This window comes from Cryptotermes secundus, unplaced genomic scaffold (assembly GCF_002891405.2).
Source record: "Cryptotermes secundus unplaced genomic scaffold, Csec_1.0 scaffold779, whole genome shotgun sequence".
Taxonomy (NCBI): Eukaryota; Metazoa; Arthropoda; class Insecta; order Blattodea; family Kalotermitidae; genus Cryptotermes; species Cryptotermes secundus.
The window spans coordinates 1,823,203-1,846,077 of NW_019737096.1; the positions used below are offsets into that span (position 1 = coordinate 1,823,203).

Genomic DNA, 22,875 nt, shown 5'->3' on the forward strand with positions numbered 1-22,875 from the left:
TCTATCAATCTGTTTCCTTTAAACTGTAGTGCTTTAGAAGACGACTGGATTTACATAAGATTTTCAAAAATGTCTCCCTGCACGTCAACACAATGCGTCGCAGGCGTATGAACCCCTCTGCCTATCTACCTACGCGCAACATTCAAACCGGTCTACCTTATCTGCTGACATAGCTGACTGGAACGTATGGTCGCCCACGCTGAAGCATAGCGCTGCGTTCACAATGATGCGTTTCGAAAATCTATTGTTACTCTGTGACTATTGAAAATTGACCACAAGTTTATAAGGAAATTTTGCGGGAAATAACCCCAGGAATATGTGCAATAAGCCGGGGTAAAACTTCGTGAATCACTCTGTATGTATGCGTAAAAGTGAAGTAAGTAAAGCTATCCCTGTAAGAGGTCGTGGAGGCCCACAGGGTTGGGAGATGTTGAGGTTCCAACAGTTTCTAGACAACCGGCTCATAGATGGCGGCATGGTTGTCAGCCCTACGCGCCGGCCGCCCTGTACCCCCAAGAATATTCCAAGGTTATTCCTGGTACTCATTTATGTTAGAAGCTGAATCGACCACAAAGTCATGGTGCAGCTGGAAGGATTACGTAAAATGAAAATAATCCAATGACCTCATCGGGATTTTAACCCGCGACCTTCTGGCTTGTAGCATAATGCCTCAACCAATGCGTAATGAAGTAAAAGAACTTTATATTTTGGAGGCTGCAATGTTGGTATTACCGATGGGGAGGATATTTTTAAAATATACCTTTGAGATGGTTCGTGTGGTATGGTAAGCTTACAAAATTTCGTGAAGATTGGTATTGGTGTTCAAGCAATATTAAGGTCTTGCCTCAGCAGTTTGAATGGTTGTAATGTTTGTATTACTAATGGAAGGGATTTGCGAATTGCGTGGTTGAGATGGGTTCAGGTGGCATGATATACGACGGCTATTCACAAAGTATGCAAGTAGGCAAATAATGTAGGAACGGGGGTGAGAACTCGCGCATGCCCTGTAAACCGTCACATCAATGGTCTCCTAGTGTTTGTTATTATCTCAACAGAGAGAGTTATGATGTGTCCTGCGATTAATAATTTCGCCAGCTGCGAAATTTGCGCTACTATCCGCTTTGTTCACACTAAAAACATGAGTGTTGCGGAAATCTATCGTTAATTATGCGCTGTTTACGTCCAAATGTAATGAGTAAGGTACTGTAAGACAGTGGTGTAAAATCTACAAAGATGGGCAAACAAATGTTCAAGATGAACAGCGAAGTGTTCAGTCATCTGTAATGAGCGATGATGTAACTCGAAAGTGTTGAAAAAAAGAAATTGTGAAAGATGGCTCTTCACAATTTCAGAAATTTCATATGAATTTCCACAAATTCCACGCACTGTTCTTTACGAGATTATCACAGTTAGGCCAGGCTATCACAAGTTTTGTGCAGGATGGGTTCCGAAAATTCTCACAGGCGCGCACAAAACGCAGAGAATGGTTTCAGCTTTGACTTCTTTAGAGAAATATCACAAAGATGATCATGAATCTCCAGTTATATCGTAAAAGGTGACTATTAAAACCGAAGAGCTGTCAAAGCAGTGGACGCACACATATATTCACCAAACAAGGCGAAGAAGTTCAAAACGTTATCTGCCAGAAAACTAAAGGAAGGTATTTTCTGGGATAGGGAAGGAGTACTGACATTGTGTGCGCTTTTATTCTGTGTTTGTGTTAACCTGTGTGCAGGTAGCGGCCTTGCGACGGGCTGATCACTCGTCCAAGGAATACTGCTCTCTGTGTAAAAAGATTACGAAACTGAAGAAGAGGCCAGAGCCCAGCAAAGAGCTGTAGAGACATTGATGAACGAATGAATGAAATCGTAATAATAAGAATCTTAATAATCATAGCGGCCATAACAAGAACATAAACCAAACAAATCAAGCCACGAAATTCTGAGTTTAGGATATTTTCATGAAGTATATAATGAGAATTCAAAGGTCAAAGTGCAACAAACGCATATGGAAACTGCCTGGACTCAGATTCACATTGATACAGAGGGCGTCGTGTGTTATTTATTGACGTCTTCATTATCGAGATTATATATCTACAGATAATAAGATGATATATGAATGATGGTTTTGAAAGGATTTGGAGGGAAGCTGTCGTGACCTTATGAGATACTATCCCGGTACTTACCTGGAGGAACTGAGGGAAACCACGAAAAACATTAGTCAGAATAGCCAGTGTCCTGGCCATAATTCGAACCGAGTACATCCCGAATAAAGAATCTAGTGCTCTACTGCTAGGCAAACCTGTGTTGATAGTATTTATGTAAGGGATCTGAAGAAAAGCTCGAATATTTGTTCCTCTCTTGTCTGCAGTAGTCGCACCGGAAACTTGCATTACCACGTGATCCGACTTCGCATTTTGCTTTTATGCCGTCTATGTGCAACTTCAGTTGCCATTCACACATCGTTTTCTCCGTAGTGACACTACATATTTCGGCCTAACCGGCTACTCCTATCTCCAGATGTACAGGTTGTTGTGATGAAGGAATCACAAGCTCTCTGCAATGCTGTTCTGTTTATCTTATGTAATTGCTTCGGACCGGTCACGGCAGCCGAGCGGTCTAAGGCATGAAATGTCTTCGCTCGCTCGGACGCTAGAATCATGAATTCGAATAAGGCATGGATATTTGGTGTGTGTATGTGTTTATCCTGTGTTCATGTTGTCCTGTGTTTAGGTGGAGGCCTTGCGACGAGCTGATCACTTGTCCAAAGAGTCCTACCTTCTGTAAAATGATCATGAAACTGAAAATCAGAGGCCAGGGCCCAAGAGAACTCTAGAGCCAGTGAAAAAAGAGGTTTCTTCGGATTGTATCTGGTTAGATGGATCAACCATCTGTTTTAATTTTGGTGTCTTTGGCCTGCACGTATTTGTCTTAGGTTTTGTTTGGTATGTTGGCTGTGGTTGTCTTGAATGTTCTTGCTGGGGCGGGAGTTTGTTGTTTGATGTTTGGCCATCACGATAGAAACATATAGTGTCAGTAAAGAAAAGCGACGAGTGAATAGCAACCGAAGTTGCACATAGACTGCATAAAAGCAAAACGCAAAGTCAGATCTATGCAGTGCAACAGAATGTTATAATGTACCATTAGACAATAAGAACTTGAGAGGCGAGAACATTGCAGGTGGGTGCAGAAATCTAACACTGCTCTTGCGATAGTCTATATTTATTGTATCTGAAATGTGTAATCAGTTCTAGACTGTGATTTGTCGCTTAAATGAACCTTTTCATAAGTGGCCCGCAGATCTCACTGGTAGAATTCAGAGAAACGCTGGAACTTGGCCATCTCTCTTCACGTAACTAGGATAGGAGTAAACCGTAACAAATGAACGGAGTCCAGGTTTACTAAGTTCCATAGCGAAATTTTAACTTTATATGTAGGTCTCTCGTTGGACATGTTAGAAATAATAACAAATTTTACACATTATTTGTAAGTACAGTCACATTCTATCCCCGTGGAAGTCTTGTACACCTGCTGAAAGATGATGTCATCATCAAGCCAGCAAGGTCAAGGGGAACAAGAAGTAGGAAAAAAATACAAATTATATAAAGTAAGTAAAGGTATCCCTGCAACAGGCCGTGGAGATCCATAGGGTTGTGAGATGTTGAGGTTCCCACATTTTGTAGACAATCGGCTCATAGATGGTGGCAAGGTTGTCAGCCTTACGCGCCGGCCGCACTATACCATCAAGAATATTCCATTTTTGTTAGGGGCTGAGTCGACCCCAGGGCCATATAGAGGCTAGAAGGATTAAGTAAATTAAAAAAAATACTTAATCGGGATTGGATCCCGCGACCTTCAGGCTTGTAGCATATTGCCTCAACCAACTACGCCACTGCGTGCTCCCATTATATTTAATTATTGAAAATATTTAATATGATTTCTTGAGAATAATCACTAATAATTGTTGAGACGTAGGAGTAAAGAGACCATATCAACTCAGTATGATTTACACAGTTTAATGAGTAACATGAAAGTAGTATAATTAACATGCCATGTTTACTAAAAATAAATTGCTTTTCTTAGAATTTTGACACATCACTACAGCGAAGCCTCTGAAATCCTGTGTGCAGCAGATGTTCGTAACATGTGTTTCAACAAGTCTTGAAACGCTGATGCTGGGCAACGCTGTCGAGAGTTGTCTCCTGCTACGTAGCAACTGCGGTATCCCCCACTACATCACCGTGGGGGAGGGAGCGCCCACCGAGCGTTGCGTACTGATGGAAGGAGTGGGGGTAGATGACATCACTCGCAAGACGCAGAGTTCATTTGACCCCCACTTCCTGTTGCGCCATCCACGTCACAATATGTTAAATTACTGAGCTCTTGAAGAAGTAATTGCAACTTAGTGCCCAGTTTTATTAATACGCACAGTTGATTGACAAATGTAAATTTATAGACCACCTCTTTTTCCAAATTAAGCAAATCAGAGCGAGTGAGGGAAGTCATTCCTTACGGAAGGAGTCTGTATGTTTTGGAACATCAGAACATTTCGAAGGCACGCTCCTTATACTTTAAGTTCTTAGAGAATACGGAAGAAAATACGCAGTCCAGAGTGTATATTTATGAAAAATTGAACAGCAAAAATGTAGAGTGACGTGTGTGTTGTGTAAATAGTGACAAAAAATGAACTGTAGCTAGTGGTGAACGACTGTATAGTCACTGACGTAGTGAGTGAGTAATCTTAGTGCTCCTTCTGCCTGCATAAGCAAGGCTTGATACGCCTGAAAGAGATCACTTACTGAATGCCTTTACAATTAGAGCTAGTCATGAAGAATTCTGTTAATCAACGAGTGGCATCGAGGGTTAGGACATCATTAAACCCCAACATCATAAATCCCTGAGATTAGTTATAAAAACAGGCGTCCAACGTGTGGCTGCAAAGGGATTGTTTATATGTATTGCTCATAAAGCGTAGCTTCTAAGAAATAATTACTTTGCTGGATTTGAGATCCTGATAGCAGTGATTATAAAGAATACTGTTTTCTATAATGTAAAACCATGTAGTCCGGTAGAAGTTCACCTCCGCCTACTTCTTACTAAGCTTACTATTCGACCCTGAAAATGGTGGTAGTATTTTCCTCCGAAATATCGAGGGGCTTTACTCGATTATACAGCATTACATCCGGAAGACAATAGTCCTTTATAGAGTTACTTTATAATGAGTCAAAAATTAAGTTACATGTTTAAACACCAGAGGGAAGCGTCAGTTTGTAAATGTAATATTTCTAAAGCGTTTCATAATACGGATTCCTAGGCGAGGTGTGAGGGACCGTGGGTTGAATGAATGATCACTGCGATATACGAACGACGTATTTTGTAACGGAATCGAAGGGAGTTAAAAACTTTTTAAGTAAACATGGTAATTAACGCTCTATGTGCTATTGTACTTATCTCCGCCACAGCAGAATTGATGGCAACCGGCACACCAAACATACTCTTGTCAGAAAATCTTAAACAGGAGTTCAGGCACGGATGCAAGGCATATGAATATAGTAAGAGGAAAAATATATTTTAAGCTTCAACTGGGAGGGCACCAAGGAGGAATTTTCCGGAAGAAGGCTATCCGATGACCAAAATGAAAGAAGAGAGTTACATCTTGTGACAGTCGAATTCCCCTGACAGTTCTTTTCCCCTTTCAAGTAGTCTTGCGGATCTCACAACCGATTTACTCTCCAAAAATAGCGCAGTTATTGGCATAACTTGAAACGTTCTTGTACTGTAGTCTGTAATTTCCGATTTGTGTGGTTAAGAGAATAAATTGGTGTTATCATTCTAGATTCTAATTTTTAAGACATAGCAATATTTTGGACCGGTCTACCGGTCAGAGTTCCTGCCTACAGATCTAGATGTCCGGGTTCGATTCCCGGCGCTACCAGATTTTCTGAGAAGTAGCGGGTCTGGAACGGGGTCCACTCAGCCTCGTGAGGATAATTGAGGAGATATTTCAAGGTAATAGCGGCTCCGGTATAGAAAATCGAAATTAACAGCCGTATCGACCCGTTACGCTGACCGCGCGACATCCTCTATCCACTAAAGTTGGCACTAACTTCGCCGGCAAGCGGCGGTCGCTCGGTCGGCATAGTTTGCTTTCGGACTACAGGCCACAGAGTTTGTTTTTGGCGTAATTTTGAGTGTCTGGGATATCTTGGATACAAGGTTGAAATCCTCTACTCTGAATGTATTAACCCCTTAAATAAATTGTTTTTAGTACTGCTTCAACAAATGGAGTCGGGTTAGCACAGTCGGTATAGAGACTGACTATGGGCTGGACGACCGAGGGGTGGGAGTTCGAGTTCCGGCAGGGTCAAGAATTTGCTCTTCTCCACGTCGTCCAGACCGACCCTGGGGCCTACCCAACCTCCTATCCAATGGGTACCGGGGGTAAAGTGGCCGGGGCGTGAAGCTGACCACTTACCTCCAGCTAGTGCCGAGTTCAAGAAAATGTGGCTTTATGCATCCGCTTCCCCACACGCCTTCATGGTGAAAGGCTTAATGAGTTAAGCACAAGGAAAATTTTACCTTTTTACTGCTTCAACAAATTGGTGAAATGAACAATGATGTACAGTGGGGAAACAATAAATGCACATAGATTTGTGGTTAGAAACTCTTGGATAGAGATCTTAGAACACAGAACTAGGTGGAAGGATAATATTGTATTACACCTTGAAGTACGTTGTCACTCTGTAAGCTGTAATCGACTGGCTTAGGACTTAAATTATGACATTACTGTACTTCGATTCTGTAATAACTGGGGCCCCTTAAATTGGCTGAAAAAAAACTATCAGTTTCTGAAAGAATACTCAGTGTTGCTTAGATAGCTATTTAATGTTTCAACGATTTTACACACCATTAACAAAGTCGACAAGATTATACTTTAGATGATTTGACTTGAGAAACTGTTGTTGGAATACTACTAAAAACTACTGTGAAAAAACTTCGAGAACTTCTCACGTTTCTCTAACAGTTGTTCAGTAATTTCAAGAGTATAATACGTGTATTATAGCAACCCGTAAAATATTTGTTATTCTTACATGAATACACCCACTTCAATTTCATTCTAGGATTTATGTACTGGAAGTTATCAGTTGTTTGTTCAATGAAACTGTTCTGCAACAAATGCGACTGCACGCTGCAGTTCCCATTAATAACCACGAGCCTAGCTGTGTCGACTGGTCAGTTTGTGTTTTGTGACTCTTAAATTATATGACTCAGAATGCTTTTGTGTGTCCATGGCAACGGCCCTGTGACAGCGGCAAATATTTGCATTCCTTCTGAAACGTACACAGAGTGGGCCATGCAAATAGCTACTGGACAGTTCATTTCATTACTTTTGGGTTTTTGTGGTCTGTAGGGTAATGCTTATTGTCTGTATTCATGCGCGCTTCTGCTTTATTGAATGAACTGGGCTGATATTCACGAAGCCCGGTGGAAAACGTCTGTCATTTGATGTCACGCTAGCCTCATATTTTGAAGTTAATTTCATCGGTAATTATGACAGTGAATCCAACTTTAGAAAAAGATTGATCCTGCCACCATTGAACGTATAGTCCTGAAACTGTGAGTGAAGTCGTGTCTCTGTACTGACCCGAAATATATTGATACAAATACGTCTTGAGTTTTCTCACAGCTGTGGTTATGAACAGTAATATCTTCCGTTTAAAGTCAAGTGACGTTTCGGAGGAACATCTCCATATTCAACGACGAATAAGCCAGGCAAGATATCAGTATGAAAGCAGGTGGCAAGCCGAATCACTTGGCTTGCCATATGCTTTCACTCTGGTATCTTGCTTGGCTTATTCGTCCCTGAAGATGGAGGCGATATGTTCCTTCGAAACGTCGGTTGGCTTTCAACGGACTACAAGGTGTTGTATCCCTGGTGTTCTCCTGTATTGATGCTACTTTGCCAAAATCGGATAGAAGAACAAAGTAACCACCAGAAGTGTTTTGTATTCTTATTACGAGTATTTTCTGTAATCGTAGCATAGCGCACTTCACTTGATCTCGAAGTGACAAGAGGCGTAGATCATTTACACTACAGATTTTAGTCTGTCCCTCTTGATCCATCATCCACACCGAACGCCGTTAGCGAAAATCGCTGTGAAAGCTGCACGGACACAGAGATACGTGTACATTATGATGTGCGCCCCATGGCTGTATAACAGTTATTTGTGCTCATTCTTGTATCAACTCATTTCTGTTTGATTCTATGCGACTGAAGATTTTGAAAATCTGCTCCTTTCCCCACTAATTTAAGAAATATTTAGGCTTATTATCTTGGATGTTGATACTTCAAGATAGGCATGTAATAATAAGTCCTGGAAAGTGGCCCATAAATCAAGCCACCATTTCAAACCCCGTCTATAGTCACACTCAGATACATAACACTATGAATTCGAATGAGAAAAATTATAATTTATTTATTTTTGAGATTAAGAAATTTCGGTAATCTTCGCGTGTTCTGTGAAAACCATTGTTGGTTCTTCGGCAATCTTTGTGTTTGTTCAGAAGATAATTGTTGAATGATAGATGCAGAAGTTAGGAAATGGTCGGTTAACGTTACTTTTATTTAATCTTCTCGAGAACGATAAGACTTACGGAGAAGTCTGTTGAACGTAACATATGTGTTTCATTTCTTCATTGCTTTTGCGATAAATATAGGGTGTCCGGATATAAGGTATCAAAAATAAAATAATTATATCTCAGAAAGCATGTATTATACACATTTATGTGTTACACCATTACAAAGGGAAACTATCAGAGCTTTTTCTGAATATATAACTTTCCAATAAATTCCAATGTGGGCTTCCTTGGTGGCACCACGACAAATACCCAGACGATATTCGACCTCGTTCCACGTTGCTTGAAGTATGTTTGGTGCTACCGTAACCACGGCGTCCCTTATGCGGGCTTTCGGGTGTTGAAGGTCTTTGATCTTAACCTGGTAGTCAATGTTCTTCACATAACTCCACAAGAAAAGAATCCACTGAGGTCAAATCTGGCGACCCAGGAGGCCAAGCGATTGGTCCACGGGTTTTTGTGGTCATTTTCTCCCCTTCCACATTTCGCACCTGCGCTCTCCTGACAAGCCCGGTGAACAGAGAGCCCCTAGCNAAAAAATATGGCAGCGCTTGCGCGGAAGCCGGCTATTAAAAAAAAAAGTTCAGAGTTTTCCTTTCCGACGACATAAACCGGATACGTGTATGACAATTAGTTTCTGAGATATAAATTTTTTATTTTTGATGCCTTTCATCCGAACACCCGATATTAGTGAGCACAATAGCATCCATCTCCCCATGCAAAGTTCCCGTTATATTTGTCTGATTTTAACCAGCTTTGGAATGTGTCATTCAATTTTAAGAAAATTCAAAGTAAGTTCTCATGGAAATCCGTTTCGAGCACCTCTCCTTTTTTCATGCGTACAGAGGGACGGACGGATGAAGTTTCATTGGCCCTCCATTCGGTTACAGGGTCGAAAGGATGGGCGTGTTTAGCCAGTTTTTCGTATTTTGCAATGAAATACAGGCTTAATTTAGCATCCTATATGTGAGTCATCTGCCTTTAGTATCTCTGAATCAATCCACGAATCATAATGAACGAAACATAAGTAGAGGCCACCCTACGATTTTAATTTCTTACCAACACCAACACAAGTACAGCAAACGTTTGAGGTGGGAACTACTTAGTACCATTTATTGTGAGTTTCTGTAACATTTTGTTAAAATTGGTGTTCTTTTCCTATAATGAAATACAGTTTGACGACCGTACGAGACATATTGAGGCTAGATAGCTTTGTATTAGACTGTAATAAAGTAATACACCATGTGAAATACGTATGGATATATTTCGCAGATATCTATAGAAATTATACAGGAAACCACTTTTGTATGTTAGCAATTATACAGTGACGATACGAAAGGCTGTTTCACCTGACACATTAAAGTAGTATGAATCTTTACTACTGTAACTTAGAACGTATTATTATTATTATTATTATTATTAGAGGGGGTGGGTTTCCCCATGCACTTAGACCAGTTATTGGTCCATTGTGCGTCCCCCTTTAATTTCTACTGTCCCCATACCCTACCGGTACTGGTGCGTGCTATCAGTCCCGTTCAGCCAACGAGGTTGGCCGTCGGTACCTGATATTTCCCCCATCTACCAGAGGCGGTGGAAACTACGTGAGCGGGAAATTGTTGCCTAATTTTGCTCAGAGGTCTCCTACAGACATGAGAATCTTTTACGTGCCGTAAATCTACGACACGGGACCCACGGCTTAAAGTCCCCTTCCGAAGGACTTGTTCCCTGAATTTTTCCACGACCTCCGCCGGGTTTAAACCCGCGTACCTTGAGTCATGAGGTGGGAACGTTACCCCTAGACTACGGAGGCCGCTTAAGTTAGAACGTAGGTTGAACACTGATTAGTGTAATTATTATTAAATAATTCTCACTAGTATCACCATATATTCTTAGACTAAATTATCCGACGGTAAGTACATAGACCTATCCCAGGCTCTTAGTGTATATTCTTGTTATGTACGAGTATTACGTGGTAATTGACAAACCGTTTTATCTAGAGGTACTATAGCGTAATGTCATTCATGCAGGAACGAGTTCAGTCCGGCTTATCGGTGCTGGGACGCGGTGCTGTGGCTGGACCGCTGGAAGAAGACTCTTCTGTACGTCGCTTTCTCAATCCTGCTCTTCATTTTCCCACATCGACTGTGGCTCGCTTCTGTCGCAGGTACGCAAATCTTCGTGTTGTTTCAGTTACACAGAAATGAATGATATTTTTGTAATTTTTATTGCTAGTGGGGAGGGACTAATTCCCTTGTACTGCGGCCAATTCTGGCCTATTGTACCAGCCCCAGATGATAGGTGAGGGTGATTGTGGAGCAATTGGTGGCATGAAGATTGGCAGGAGAAACCGAAGTACTCGGAGAAAATCTGCCCCAGCGCCACTTGTTCACCACAGATCCCACTTCACCAGACCCGGGATCGAACCCAGGCCACTGCGGTGGGAAGCCAGCGACTAACCGCTTGAGCTAAGGCGCGGCTAAATGAATGGTAATTAGAAAAGTTCTTGGAATAAAGCAAATATGACACAATTATAGAGACTGAAACGTCCCAAATTCTGTGAAGGGCCTGAAGAAATACATGAGACCCCTTCTTCCCCTCCCTATAGCAGGCATGCGATTCGAGATTTTATTCCAGGATCTCCCCAGTACAAATCAGATTGGATAAGGCGTGAAAGGGGTTCCAGCTAAATACTTTTTTTTATATGAACTGGATGAAAGGAACTCAGACGTTGTCCGCTGGGAAGCTCCGCGGACATGAAACTTGATGTTCCATGACAAGAAATTACTGAGTAGAATAATACGTTCGAGTCTCTGCTATCGGGCGGCTTGTAAGGAAGCCTTTTGTATGATTTTCCGACACGGCATCACACTTTCTGCTATGTTCTGGACACTGCACTCAAACATTATGTTGAAACACGGCGTGGGGAAATCAGGTACATGCGAGTTTCCGAACGATATCATACGTTGACCTGGGCGCAGATGCGAACTAACACTGAAAACAGATAACAGAGTTTGTAAAGTATAGATTCGTACTTCATGAAATTCTTTTACTGAATTACGGACTACGCTAGGCCGCGCCATAGCTCAAGCGGTTAGTCACTGGCTTTCTAACGTGGCGGCCCGGGTTCGATCGCGGGTCTAGTCAAGTGGGATATGTGGTGGACAAAATGGCTCTGGGGCAGGTCTTCTCCGAGTACATGGGTTTCCCCTGTCAATCTTCATTCCATCAAATTTTCCATTATCATAATCACCAGGGGCAAGTACAATAGGCCAATCAGGGGCCGACGTGCCGAGTGGACACAGCTGGACTACACCCCCCCACTATGCGAATTAAAAAAAAAAAAAAGAGGAAAATGTTAGGATCGAACAAGGGCTTCTGACTTCTTGCACATCCAGTCAGATTATATCCCGAGTCACCCAGAAAACATGTATAATATTTTTATAATTCAGAACAGCTCAGTCTGTAAAACACTACGGACTTGACAGCAGAGCCTCATTTGTTGTTAAGAGGAAGGACTTTCCTCAGCTTGAATATCGCAGTGTCCAGAATGACTCGCAGCTGCAAGCATCCTTCTGTTCAATGGAAGCGAAAAGAGTCGAGTTAATAGCTGACAGCTCAGAACGATAGTATACGTTATGAATTTGCAGAGGTTTACTTCACGCCTCCTACACATTTTGTATTTTCACAACAATTGTAACTTACTGCTGAAATGTTTATATATGTCAAATGAAAACGGGTCAGAAGCCAAAACATATTAAAGAACATTTCTTACCTCAGAAGTAATCTCCAAAACTGTTAATATATTTATCCCGCTAGGAGATAAGACGGTCAATCCCATCCTTGAAAAAGCTTGTGGGCTGCCTACGGAACCACATCTTTACCCAGCCACACACGTCTTCGTCCGATGCAAACCGATGTCCACGAATGTCTCTCTTCAGGTCTCCAAAAATGTGAAAATCACATGGGGAGAGATCTGGGCTGTAGGGGGGACGTTGAAGCACTTCCCAACCATATCTCTGTAGTGTATTCCTCACAGAGTTGGCAGTGTGGGGGTGCACATTGTCATGAAGAAGGGTTATGCCGTTCGTTAGCATTCCAGGGCGTCCTGATTTTATGGCAAGGTTAGGTTAGTTTTCATTCTATGTGCATCTCCTTCCTCTTTGCTATTACTTTAAGTTAGGAATCAACTACGGTTTAAATGAAATCCGTTATTAAAATTAATGCTATTTCTAAAGAAAATTTCTTCGTGGTATTTGAGACTTTTCTCGTATTTTTGATAATGTGTCCAATATTTAGTTTCACTGGTGCCCAAAATAATATTTAACATCTTCGATTTCTTTACATAAGGAAGACAAACTCCTCCCAGCATGTTGTATGCTTCCCTTTAGTTTCAAGGCTCTCAAGCTGATCACTGTATATTTCTTCTTCTGCTTTTGTTCTTGAAATATTCCACTTTGCCCCACTTTGTTCTGACTCTAGAGTAAAATTTGCGACGAAATTGCAAGCATTATATAAAACATGTTCTGTCTCTCTGTATAATTACATCTCATTTCCATGACGCTGTTTGTGTCCAGTGATTCAATTAATTGGTAGCATTCGAGATAGTGATCCTTCCTCCTACTCGTATACATGCTTTCGTGTCTGTATATATACTGCATTTCAAACAGATCATAGGACTCGGTCCATGGAGACCGTTCGTGCAATTGCAATGACTGCCATCAAATTAGTTCTTCTGCAAGATGTAAATACCCTCAGAGAATGCTGCTTACTGCCTGTCTGTGTACGTTTTATGGGCTTAATTTGGAATAAGGTAACCTGTTTTCATGAAAGTAGATAGAAAGGTCACTTTACTGTGGAATATCTGTTGCCGGGATAGCACAGTCGGTTTGCGACTGTCTACTGCCTGGACGACCTAGTGGTCAGGTTTCGAGTCCCAATAGGTTCAAGAATTTTTTCTTATCCACGTCTTCCAGACCGGCTCGGAGGCCCAACTGGACTTCTAACCAATGAGTACCAGGACTAAAGCGACCTGGACGTGAAGCTGACCACTCACCTCCAGTTAGTGCAAAGTTCAGGAAAATGTTGATCTTTACATCCACTCCCTCATACGCCTTCACGGCGTAGTGCTTAATTACGTAGTTAAACACCTGACAAATTTACCTTTACCTTACCTTTATTGGATAATATCCAGAAGTCATTTTCTTTCAATTCCTGCCTCCAGGAGCCGGAATAGCTTAGTCAGCGTAGTGACTAGACACTAGTTTGATGCCAAAGAATTGTGATTCTGTTCCTCTCAGGGGTAAGAGATTTTTCTCTTGTCCATAGCTTCTATATTAGTTCTGAGTCCCACTCATCCTCCTATTGAATGGACATCGGACTCTGTTTTTCTCGAGGGTAAAGCGACGGAGACTGAAGCTGACTATTGCTTCCATCAAACACCGAGGATAAGAAAGCGTGGAGTACAGCTCCATTCCCCCATACATCTTGGTGGGTAGTGTTTAATTAAGCTCAGTAAAAACTCTACCTTCTATCCTATTTTTTTTTCCTTGGCACTACAGCCCCAGTGGGCCTAGGCCTACCTCCAGGAACTCCGTTCACTTCGGTTTTTCTCGATCTTACACATACGGTAGGACTACTTGGGCGAGTGATCAGCTCGTCGCAAGGCCTCTACCTGTAGACAAACACAGAAAAACGCACACAAACATCCATGCCCTGAGTGAGATTCGAACCCACGATCCCGGCTTCCGAGCGAGCGAAGACAGTACATGCTTTAGACCGCTCGGCTACCGTGACCGGCCCTTCTACCCTATTACCTTTATTAATTTTNCACATAGCCCATGGTATTTTCCTTCCGACATTTTATTCGACTCTGGCCAATTTATGCGGTTGATTCAGGGTCCTTAAGTATCCTATGAATCATTCAGTAGTAGTCTTAGCCATTAATGTTGTGTATGTGGGCAAATAAGTACCTTAATATTTTAATTAGCTGAACATCTTAGCCGTACAGCAGTTTGCTTGCATTCGGGTGGCGTAAGTTCGAATCTCTACTTGTGACGTCTAGCCTGGCAGGCTACCGCAATTTCCTCGAAACTCTACAGACAAAAGCTGGAGTACTATCTGATCGCAAAGTGGTTGAAGAACCATTTCCTATCCCCCCTCCCCTTTCCTTGCTACTACCGTCATGTCACCGTATCATATATACCCTTGACACCGTCGTATGCTATCTGATCTCCGGGCTAGAAACTGCAGTCTCTATACCTCCACAGTTGATAGAAAACAGTCAGATTTGAGGCCGTTAGTCTTCAACTACGTTTTATTAACGTATCAGGACCTTTCCATAGATGGATTTAAGCAAGTGATCGTGCTATGTCTTCTTGCAGGCATAATGCTGGTTCTGCTGGCCAGTTTATACCTCCTACTCACGTGCAAGACTCTCTTCGAGACCAGAGACACGCTGCTTCAGAGCAGGGAGGAGAGTTATGATAGGTGAGTGGCGTTACTGGTCCCACTTATACAAGAAGAAGTCGTATTGAACAAAATCTCCACAGAAGTAATAACTTCATTAGTGACTGCTACACATTAGTGGCTAGAATGGTAGATTGTGCTGCAAACGTTGAAATGTTAAAGAATAATAACTTATTAATAACAATAACAGTTTAAATGTTTCATAACTTGTACTCTCCTCCAAGTATAATTAGCATGATCAAGAAGAGGAGTGCATATAGGTTGTTGGTGGGGAAGTCAGAAGAAAAGCGACCACTGGGAAGACCAAGGCGTAGGTGGGTGAATAATATTAAAATGGATCTTGGAGGGATAGGATGGGATGGTACAGATTGGATTGATCTGGCTAAGGATAGGGACCAGTGGAGGGCTCTTGCGACACGGTAATGAACCATCGGGTACCATAAAATGCTGGGAAATTCTTGAGTAGCTGCAGACTTGGCGGCTCCTCAATAAGGGCTCAGCTCCATTAAGTAAGTAAGTAAGTAATAATTTAAATGTATATAGGTGCAGAAGTTTCCATAAACCCTTCTTTAAACTGAGTGTTCTAAGTGTTTATGACACACCTTTGCTGAGTTAGTTATGAAGTTTAGTCTTCCATTACAGAACAAGAGTAGCTTACTGATGGACAGTTCAGGGACTACCATGTGTGAAAAACACATTGTCAGTCTACCAGTCAGCTTTCTTTCCTTATCTTTTTGCTTACACGCTCATATGCCACGCATAATCATGCCTTCAAAATTGAGCTACTCTGCCACTGTAACGACCCATATTTCTGTTTATTCCTTCTGTGCTTTATGTAATTACTATCAGAACTAGGACAACTGTGGCTTTTCGGAAATATATGTGGTTGAGCACGCCTGTTTTCCATCTGGTCCCATATCTGTGCCGACAGCTGGAATATACAAGTTATGAAGAGCCATATGGACATTGTGGTCCCTGGACAAGAATAGGAGATGGTGAAAACTACAGTGGCGTTGGGAATTATTGACCCTGGTTCCTGACAGTATAAATGATTGTACACGAGGGTTCAAAATCATCGGTGCTCTTTTAAAATAACTTTTAAAAAATTGCAAAACTTCTTTTAAACTCTGTAATAAGATCAAAATTATAATAATGAAATTATGGTTTCTAATTCGGTTTTATGATCACCGGGTTAGTATTGTGGGGGTACCTTATTTTATGGTGTCTTGCAGTCACTTCATTCGTCATCTTACCCCATCAGTTACATGTTCGCAGAGGGACAAGTATTTTTTTTATATTTTGAAAGGAAAAGAATCTTGTGAATATTTCTTAAAACTCAGCTTTCTATCCATATGAAATAATTCGGCATTAACTGGGTGCCATATGGTGCATGAGATGTACATTAATATGTTTAGATCAAATCTGGCTTTGATCCACTTATATCTGATGATGCCACATGTTGAACAAGAAATTCCTGATCACGACACTTTCAAACTGTAAACCATTTGTACGACAGTGTTTAAATTTATTGTTGTTATTCTATTATAGAAATGAGTCATGTGGGTCTGACAGAGTTGCCAGCACAGGTGTGTTCACTATTGTCACAAAGTAAAACATTCCTCCTTTTTTGCAGGTTTGAGGACATACCTGAAGTGATTGATGACTCTTTGCCCGGACCGATGCATGACAGCCTGTCTGATAGTTTGGTGGACCAGGACGTGATCTTGGAGATGTGACAAGCCCCCTCCCGTGCGCTCGACTCGGGCAACTGGAGCGAGGGCTTCAGCATGGACAGTGACAACAATCAGAACCTGAGTAGCTCCTCAGCCAGCAGCAGTTAGTTCACAGGAAACAGCTACCAACATTTGTTTCCTTGCTGTAAGAATGATACAAAGTCTACAAATTCATGTGCATCAGCATTTTTAGCATCTCTGATCATTTTAAACTCTTTTAGAGAAGATCTTTTTACCTTCTGCAAAAGAATAAAGGCAATGTGGAAGACAAATAAAATTATCATTAAACAGATAAAGATAGACTGCTAAAGTGAAATCGTATGAAAATGAAAATTTATTACTTTCCTGAAATGCTTTAAAAAAATATGAAGGACATTATTATTTTCAGGTAGGCTGGCAGATAGGGCCTAAATAAAAGAAAGACCAATTTCACAAGAGAAGGAATTTCTAAATGTAAAAGACAGAACAGAGGACATGAAATTTCAGGCCTTTCATTAAAATTTACATGTTTTTAATATTCTGCTAATACGATAACAAACGGAATATTTTCGGACTAATCAAAGACTGTAAATAGAATTGTGTTTTACTGTTGCTGTATGTCTTAAGATTGGAGTTAAAGTCAGATACTATAATATATATTAAGATTGTAGATTTATTTAAATGTGGGTATTTGAATCTGACAAATCCAAGACTGATCTTTATTTCCTTGCAACAAATCTGCAACTTCCTTCCGTTAAAGACCTGAGAAGTCCAATGCACTATGAATGAAAAACAAGTTTACTCTCCTTTAGAAGTGTTAAGGGAAAAGTATGTATGCAAATTGTATTTCTGATAGGGGTGTTACAAATATTTTTATACCACCCCTGCATATACTGTAGTATAGCTCTAAGTCCAACCACTAGGTACCAAAGACTTCTTCTAGTGCCAAAATGGAAGATGCTCAAAAATGTATCTCACATGCTCTGTACATATCTTCGTGACATGGTTCTTAGCACCAGAAAACCTGTATGCTTTCGTATGTACCGGAAGTGAACGTTTGTATACTAAATTCTAGTGGAAGATATCAAGCAATGATATTTTCTTTGGGCAGCTAGACAATACTTCTGTTTCATAAACTGTCACTCTAATCGTCATTAATTCATGACAGTGAGAGTTTCCAAAAGGGAAATCCATTCCATTCTGATACAGCTGACTGTTCAAAACTAATTGCAATTAGGATCACTCACAGTGACAATTTCAAATCTTACATCATTTCAGAAACTTTTAAATGTTTCAAATAATGACACTGAAATACAGTTGTAATGACTGCAGCCTGTATGAATTTCACAGACTCTGGAAGAAGATACATGCCAATCCTATAGCGTGAACTACTATGGGCCCTGTGTATGTGCAACAGTTACTACTTGCAGATACATTAACTAAACTTACTGCCAAAGAAGCTGTAACACCATGATTTAAGGTTTATAAAATAAATACATTCAGAAGCTCCATAAAACCAGACTGTATCAATATTAGGCATTCTTTACAAATTAAAGAGGAACACCTAATATGGAGGTCATATTTGTCTGTTCGTAAGCTAGTATTGCCACCTGAATCTCTTGACAGATTTTCTTAAAACTCAACATGGGAGACTTTTAAATAAAAGTTGTTAGACCATTATGATTTGCAGCCATGTTGATCTCTAATAAAGCTTGGTTTATATAAGCCCATAAATGGATTTTTCATATTTTGTATTCATAGATTATTCAATAAAGCTTTCATTATTGAGATCATGTAGTGTCTGATGGTTGGATAACTGATGAATTTGTAAGGATTTGCAAGGAAGTACTCATGGCCTAATCGATGTACTGTTCCAGAATTCACCTGTAGGGACTGAGAGAACTATGGAAAAACTCAGTCTGGATAACCAGTATCCTAGCCAACATTCAAATCGAGCAACTACTGAATAGAAGTCTAGATTATTACTTCTAGATCAATTTGTTCAACCCTTTCCCTCATGATTTACCAACTGCTTTTTAGTTATTGTTGAAATCCGATGTAGGAGACTTTCACCAAGAGTAGTAGGGAATTCTGATTTTCAGCCATATTAATCCATAAAAAAGCCCAGTTTGCATATAATAATATGAGTAAATGAAATTTTCCATGTATCCCACAAACCCTCTACAGAATTTTTGGAATTTAATTTGGGAGGCTTTCATTAATTTCCTTTTTATTGTCTCTATTTTTGTGTAATCTAATGGCCTTCAGAGAGTGCTGCTGGTAAAATATGTAATATGTTATGGAGTACACAATTTCCAATTTTGTTAATTCCAGTCTGTGGTTATGAGTGTAGGTCCAATATGTAAATTTCATCACTGAATATTCTTACTGTTAATTGTTGGTATCTGAGGGCATTCAGTAATATAAATTTTCCCTTCCTTATATCTCACAGTGAGAAGGCGCTTGTGGTGCTTTGTATAAAGTATCTTAAAATATGCAGAGTTGCAACACTTTTCTAAAGACAAATCTGGAGGTAAAATGCTGTGAATTAGTAAATTCTTGGAAGCCCCTTTTATTTAATAGAAGACTTGGTGGCCTCATGAATAAAGACCAAAGGTAAAGTCTGAAATGTCTTCCATTATATGTTACTCATTTTTTCTGTGGAATGAATCATAAATGAGCTTGAACTTAACTTCCATCTTAAACTGATATGATGAGTGTAATCCTACGAAAATTTAGGTAGCATTATCCTATAACAATATAACATACACATATAATCCTTTGAAAGGACATGCATTTTAACTACTGGTTCATATTTTCAGTTGTCAATTGCCAGTCCTTGTTACCCTAATTTCCAGAATGGAATGGAGGCCATAACTTCTTTTTTGTGTCACCCACTTGATGGACTCAGGAGATGGACATAAAAAGGAAAGGAAAGAACTTACAGAGAAAAGCAAGAAAGAATGAAAGATCTATCATATTGTGCAGCTTGAAATAGTTATAAGAATATCTTGTACAGAGTACACGTTCTGTGAAATGGTTATTTTTATTAGTAATGCTATTTATAGAGTTGAGCAGAAAACTAAAAAATTTCAAATCAATTGACTCTTCTGGGCTTGCTTCCAGAGAAATTATTCCATTTGCTTTGAATTTCTAAGTACCGGTTCAGCCAAAACAGTGACAGTTTGTAAGAATTACAATATTATATTTAAGCATCCTGTTACACTCTATACGATATATGATATAAAGTCCGTCCTAAGTGTAACAATTTATTGTAGGTCTTTCGTCTTGCTTTCTTCTACACTACATGTTTTGGCCACAAACGGCCATCATCAGGTGTATACACTCACGTAGCTGTCACACTGCACCCAGTTTAAAATTAAAAACATACAGGTCTTCCCAATTGTTCCCTTCGTCACTGCTAACAGGATCTACTTCGCTGTTATTTGTCTGATTCGTAGCTCATCTTTGCCACCCACACACATCAATTTTGACCTTCATGAACTGCCACTTTTAAAATCTTCAGTTCCAACTTTAAAANGTGTGTGGGTGGCAAAGATGAGGTATGAATCAGACAAATATCAGCGAAGTAGATCCTGTTAGCAGCGACGAAGGGAACAATTGGGAAGACCTGTATGTTTTTAATTTTAAAATGGGTGCAGTGTGACAGCTATGTGAGTGTATACACCTGATGATGGCCGTTTGTGGCCGAAACATGTAGTGTAGAAGAAAGCAAGACGAAAGACCTAAAATATATTGTTGCACTTAGGATGGAGTTTATATCATATATTGTAGGAATTGGTTTGGCTGAACTGGTGTGAATTGACTGCAGCACACCCTTAATCTTACATGTGTCCTAGAAGTCGTAAGTCATGCATTTATTATGAAGAAATTGTCGAAGTACTTGGTCTCACCAATTGCCCATGGTACTGAGTAATTAAAAGTGAATGCAAGGCTGTAACATAACTTTCAGATGAAAATATTCCATAATTTTCTAATTTATTTCACAATCCTTTATCAATTTCAGAGGTTATGCAGCATTGAATAAGAAATGATTGATTATGAGAAGCAAATTGAAAGAATATTAATGGAAATATTCATGGACAATTTTGATTTGAGGTACAGCCCAAATATTTACCTTGTGGAACTAAGACCAAAGAGCAGTTACAACAACCAATCCCAGTCACAGATGTGAACAATGTACCTTCTGAATGAGCCAGAAGCTCAGTCTCAAAACTAATTCTCTTGGTAAGTTATTACATCAAAGGCAACTCAGTAAGAGTAAAAATATGACTACTACGAGTGGCAGTGGTGGTGGTAGTACTAGTAGCAGTAAGAGTGGTGGTGCTGGTAGCAGCAGAAACAGTAGTAGTAGTACTAGTAGTAGTAGCAGCACCACTATTTGTTATTCAGGAGGTGCTGGGTTCAAATCTCTGTTCCAAGAGCTGTTATCCTGATTGAGGTTTGTCACGATTTTCCTCAGTTCATCTGGGCAAACAACCACTAAATATTTCTTCCACAGTCTTCCTAATTCATTGTTCATTAATTGCCCTATTATCCAACTCCATGTAGAAAAAAGTTGTCCCTGTGCTTAACTAATGAATCATTGTATCATGAAGGCATATTGGTGAATGGATATATAGATCAACGTTTTTTGACCTTGGCATTAATTGGAGGTGAGTGGTCAGCTTCAAGCCCCGGCCGCTTTACCCCCAGTGAAGGATCTGAGCAACTGACAGAATTGTTAAATAAGTAATAAATAAGTAAATTCTTTGGCCTTCTCATCCAAGTCTCTCGGCTTCATAATTTCTACAGTTACAATTATTTTAATTCTGATAATAACGTTTTTCATCATAAGGCTTTTAAACACAATTCTTCTATCCATGTTGGGGAACAATACAGGGAATTTCCATACTTAATTTCAGCTTTCAATGTTGAAAGTATAGAGTTCTGTGACATTATATTACTTCAAGCGGCTCTGTGATCTCATTGCATTAAACTGTGCATACACTTACTTCCTTGGAGACACCATAAAATTCCACTATAGCAACATACAAGTATATTTGGGAAGAGTTATAGAAAATAATTGGACCTTTATTTTCCTTTATGAGAATCAAAAACTGGAATGAGACTAACAAGTTTATAGAGCAGAAACAAATGACCAGTGAGAATGAAATTCCACTTGTCTTGACAATTTAAGTAACGTGTGGCTCAAAAATATATTTCTGTTACAGCTAACAATATATTGCTGTTTTACAAAACAATTCTACAAATTTTTATGATATTTAATATTGCTGATTGTGAGTTGCAAGGTTTTGTTTTAGCACTGATACAAAATGGAGCCTACATGCACTATGAATTACTTATAGAATATGTTCACAGTCTTGTTAGACAAAAGATTGATTCATTCCCAGATAGCTTCCAATGGTCTACCAGAATTCTGGATGTAAGTCACTGACCTTAAAGGCGTAAGACCTTGTCCTATTTAATATCCATTTACCAGTTAGTTATGACCTCCAAATCTCTCAATTTTGCGCCTTGTCCTGTTTTAGGGTTAAATTGTTGTGTTTGAATGAATGTTCTTCACAGTTTATCAAGATCAATGAAAGCGCATAAACTCTTAAAACTGTTCCTCCAGTTTAGATCCATGAATGATGCTCCATTTGAAGGGAAAAGAGTGCTTATTGATTTTTAACGACTGTCTTTCATACAGATAGGCATCATATAGTTCTGAATTTAGAAGATATCTACACAATTCTTCAGTGAAAGAGAAAAATACAGCTGCAGATGAAAAAAAATTAAGAACAATGCATTCAACAGATATCTGAATACTGCTGTGTAATAGGGCTCCAAATTTCATTTCTCAAGAAATTTTTGTCACATGACAGTATCATTAATGATTAATGTGCTAAACATATAAAAGAAACACTAAATTTCTGACAGATAATTTAAGGAAAGTAAATTTAACTTGTAGATGAAAATTACTCATTTTCTGAACTTTCAATTTGACCTGTCCCACAAGTGTGTTATTGTGATGCTGCTGCTGTACTGTAGAGTGTTTT

At 39.8% G+C, this 22,875-nt stretch overlaps 1 protein-coding gene across 1 annotated transcript in view; it reads left to right on the plus strand.

The window, feature by feature from the left end:
- The window catches only part of LOC111870198, a 196,856-nt gene extending 177,708 nt beyond the window's left edge, over positions 1 to 19,148 (plus strand). The window contains exons 4-6 of the mRNA XM_023862286.2: positions 10,664 to 10,800; positions 15,017 to 15,122; positions 16,735 to 19,148. Coding sequence (XP_023718054.1) covers positions 10,664 to 10,800; positions 15,017 to 15,122; positions 16,735 to 16,837 — 346 coding nt within the window. The 3' untranslated portion in view covers positions 16,838 to 19,148. The remainder of the gene's footprint in view (positions 1 to 10,663; positions 10,801 to 15,016; positions 15,123 to 16,734) is intronic.
- The last annotated feature ends 3,727 nt before the right edge of the window (positions 19,149 to 22,875 follow it).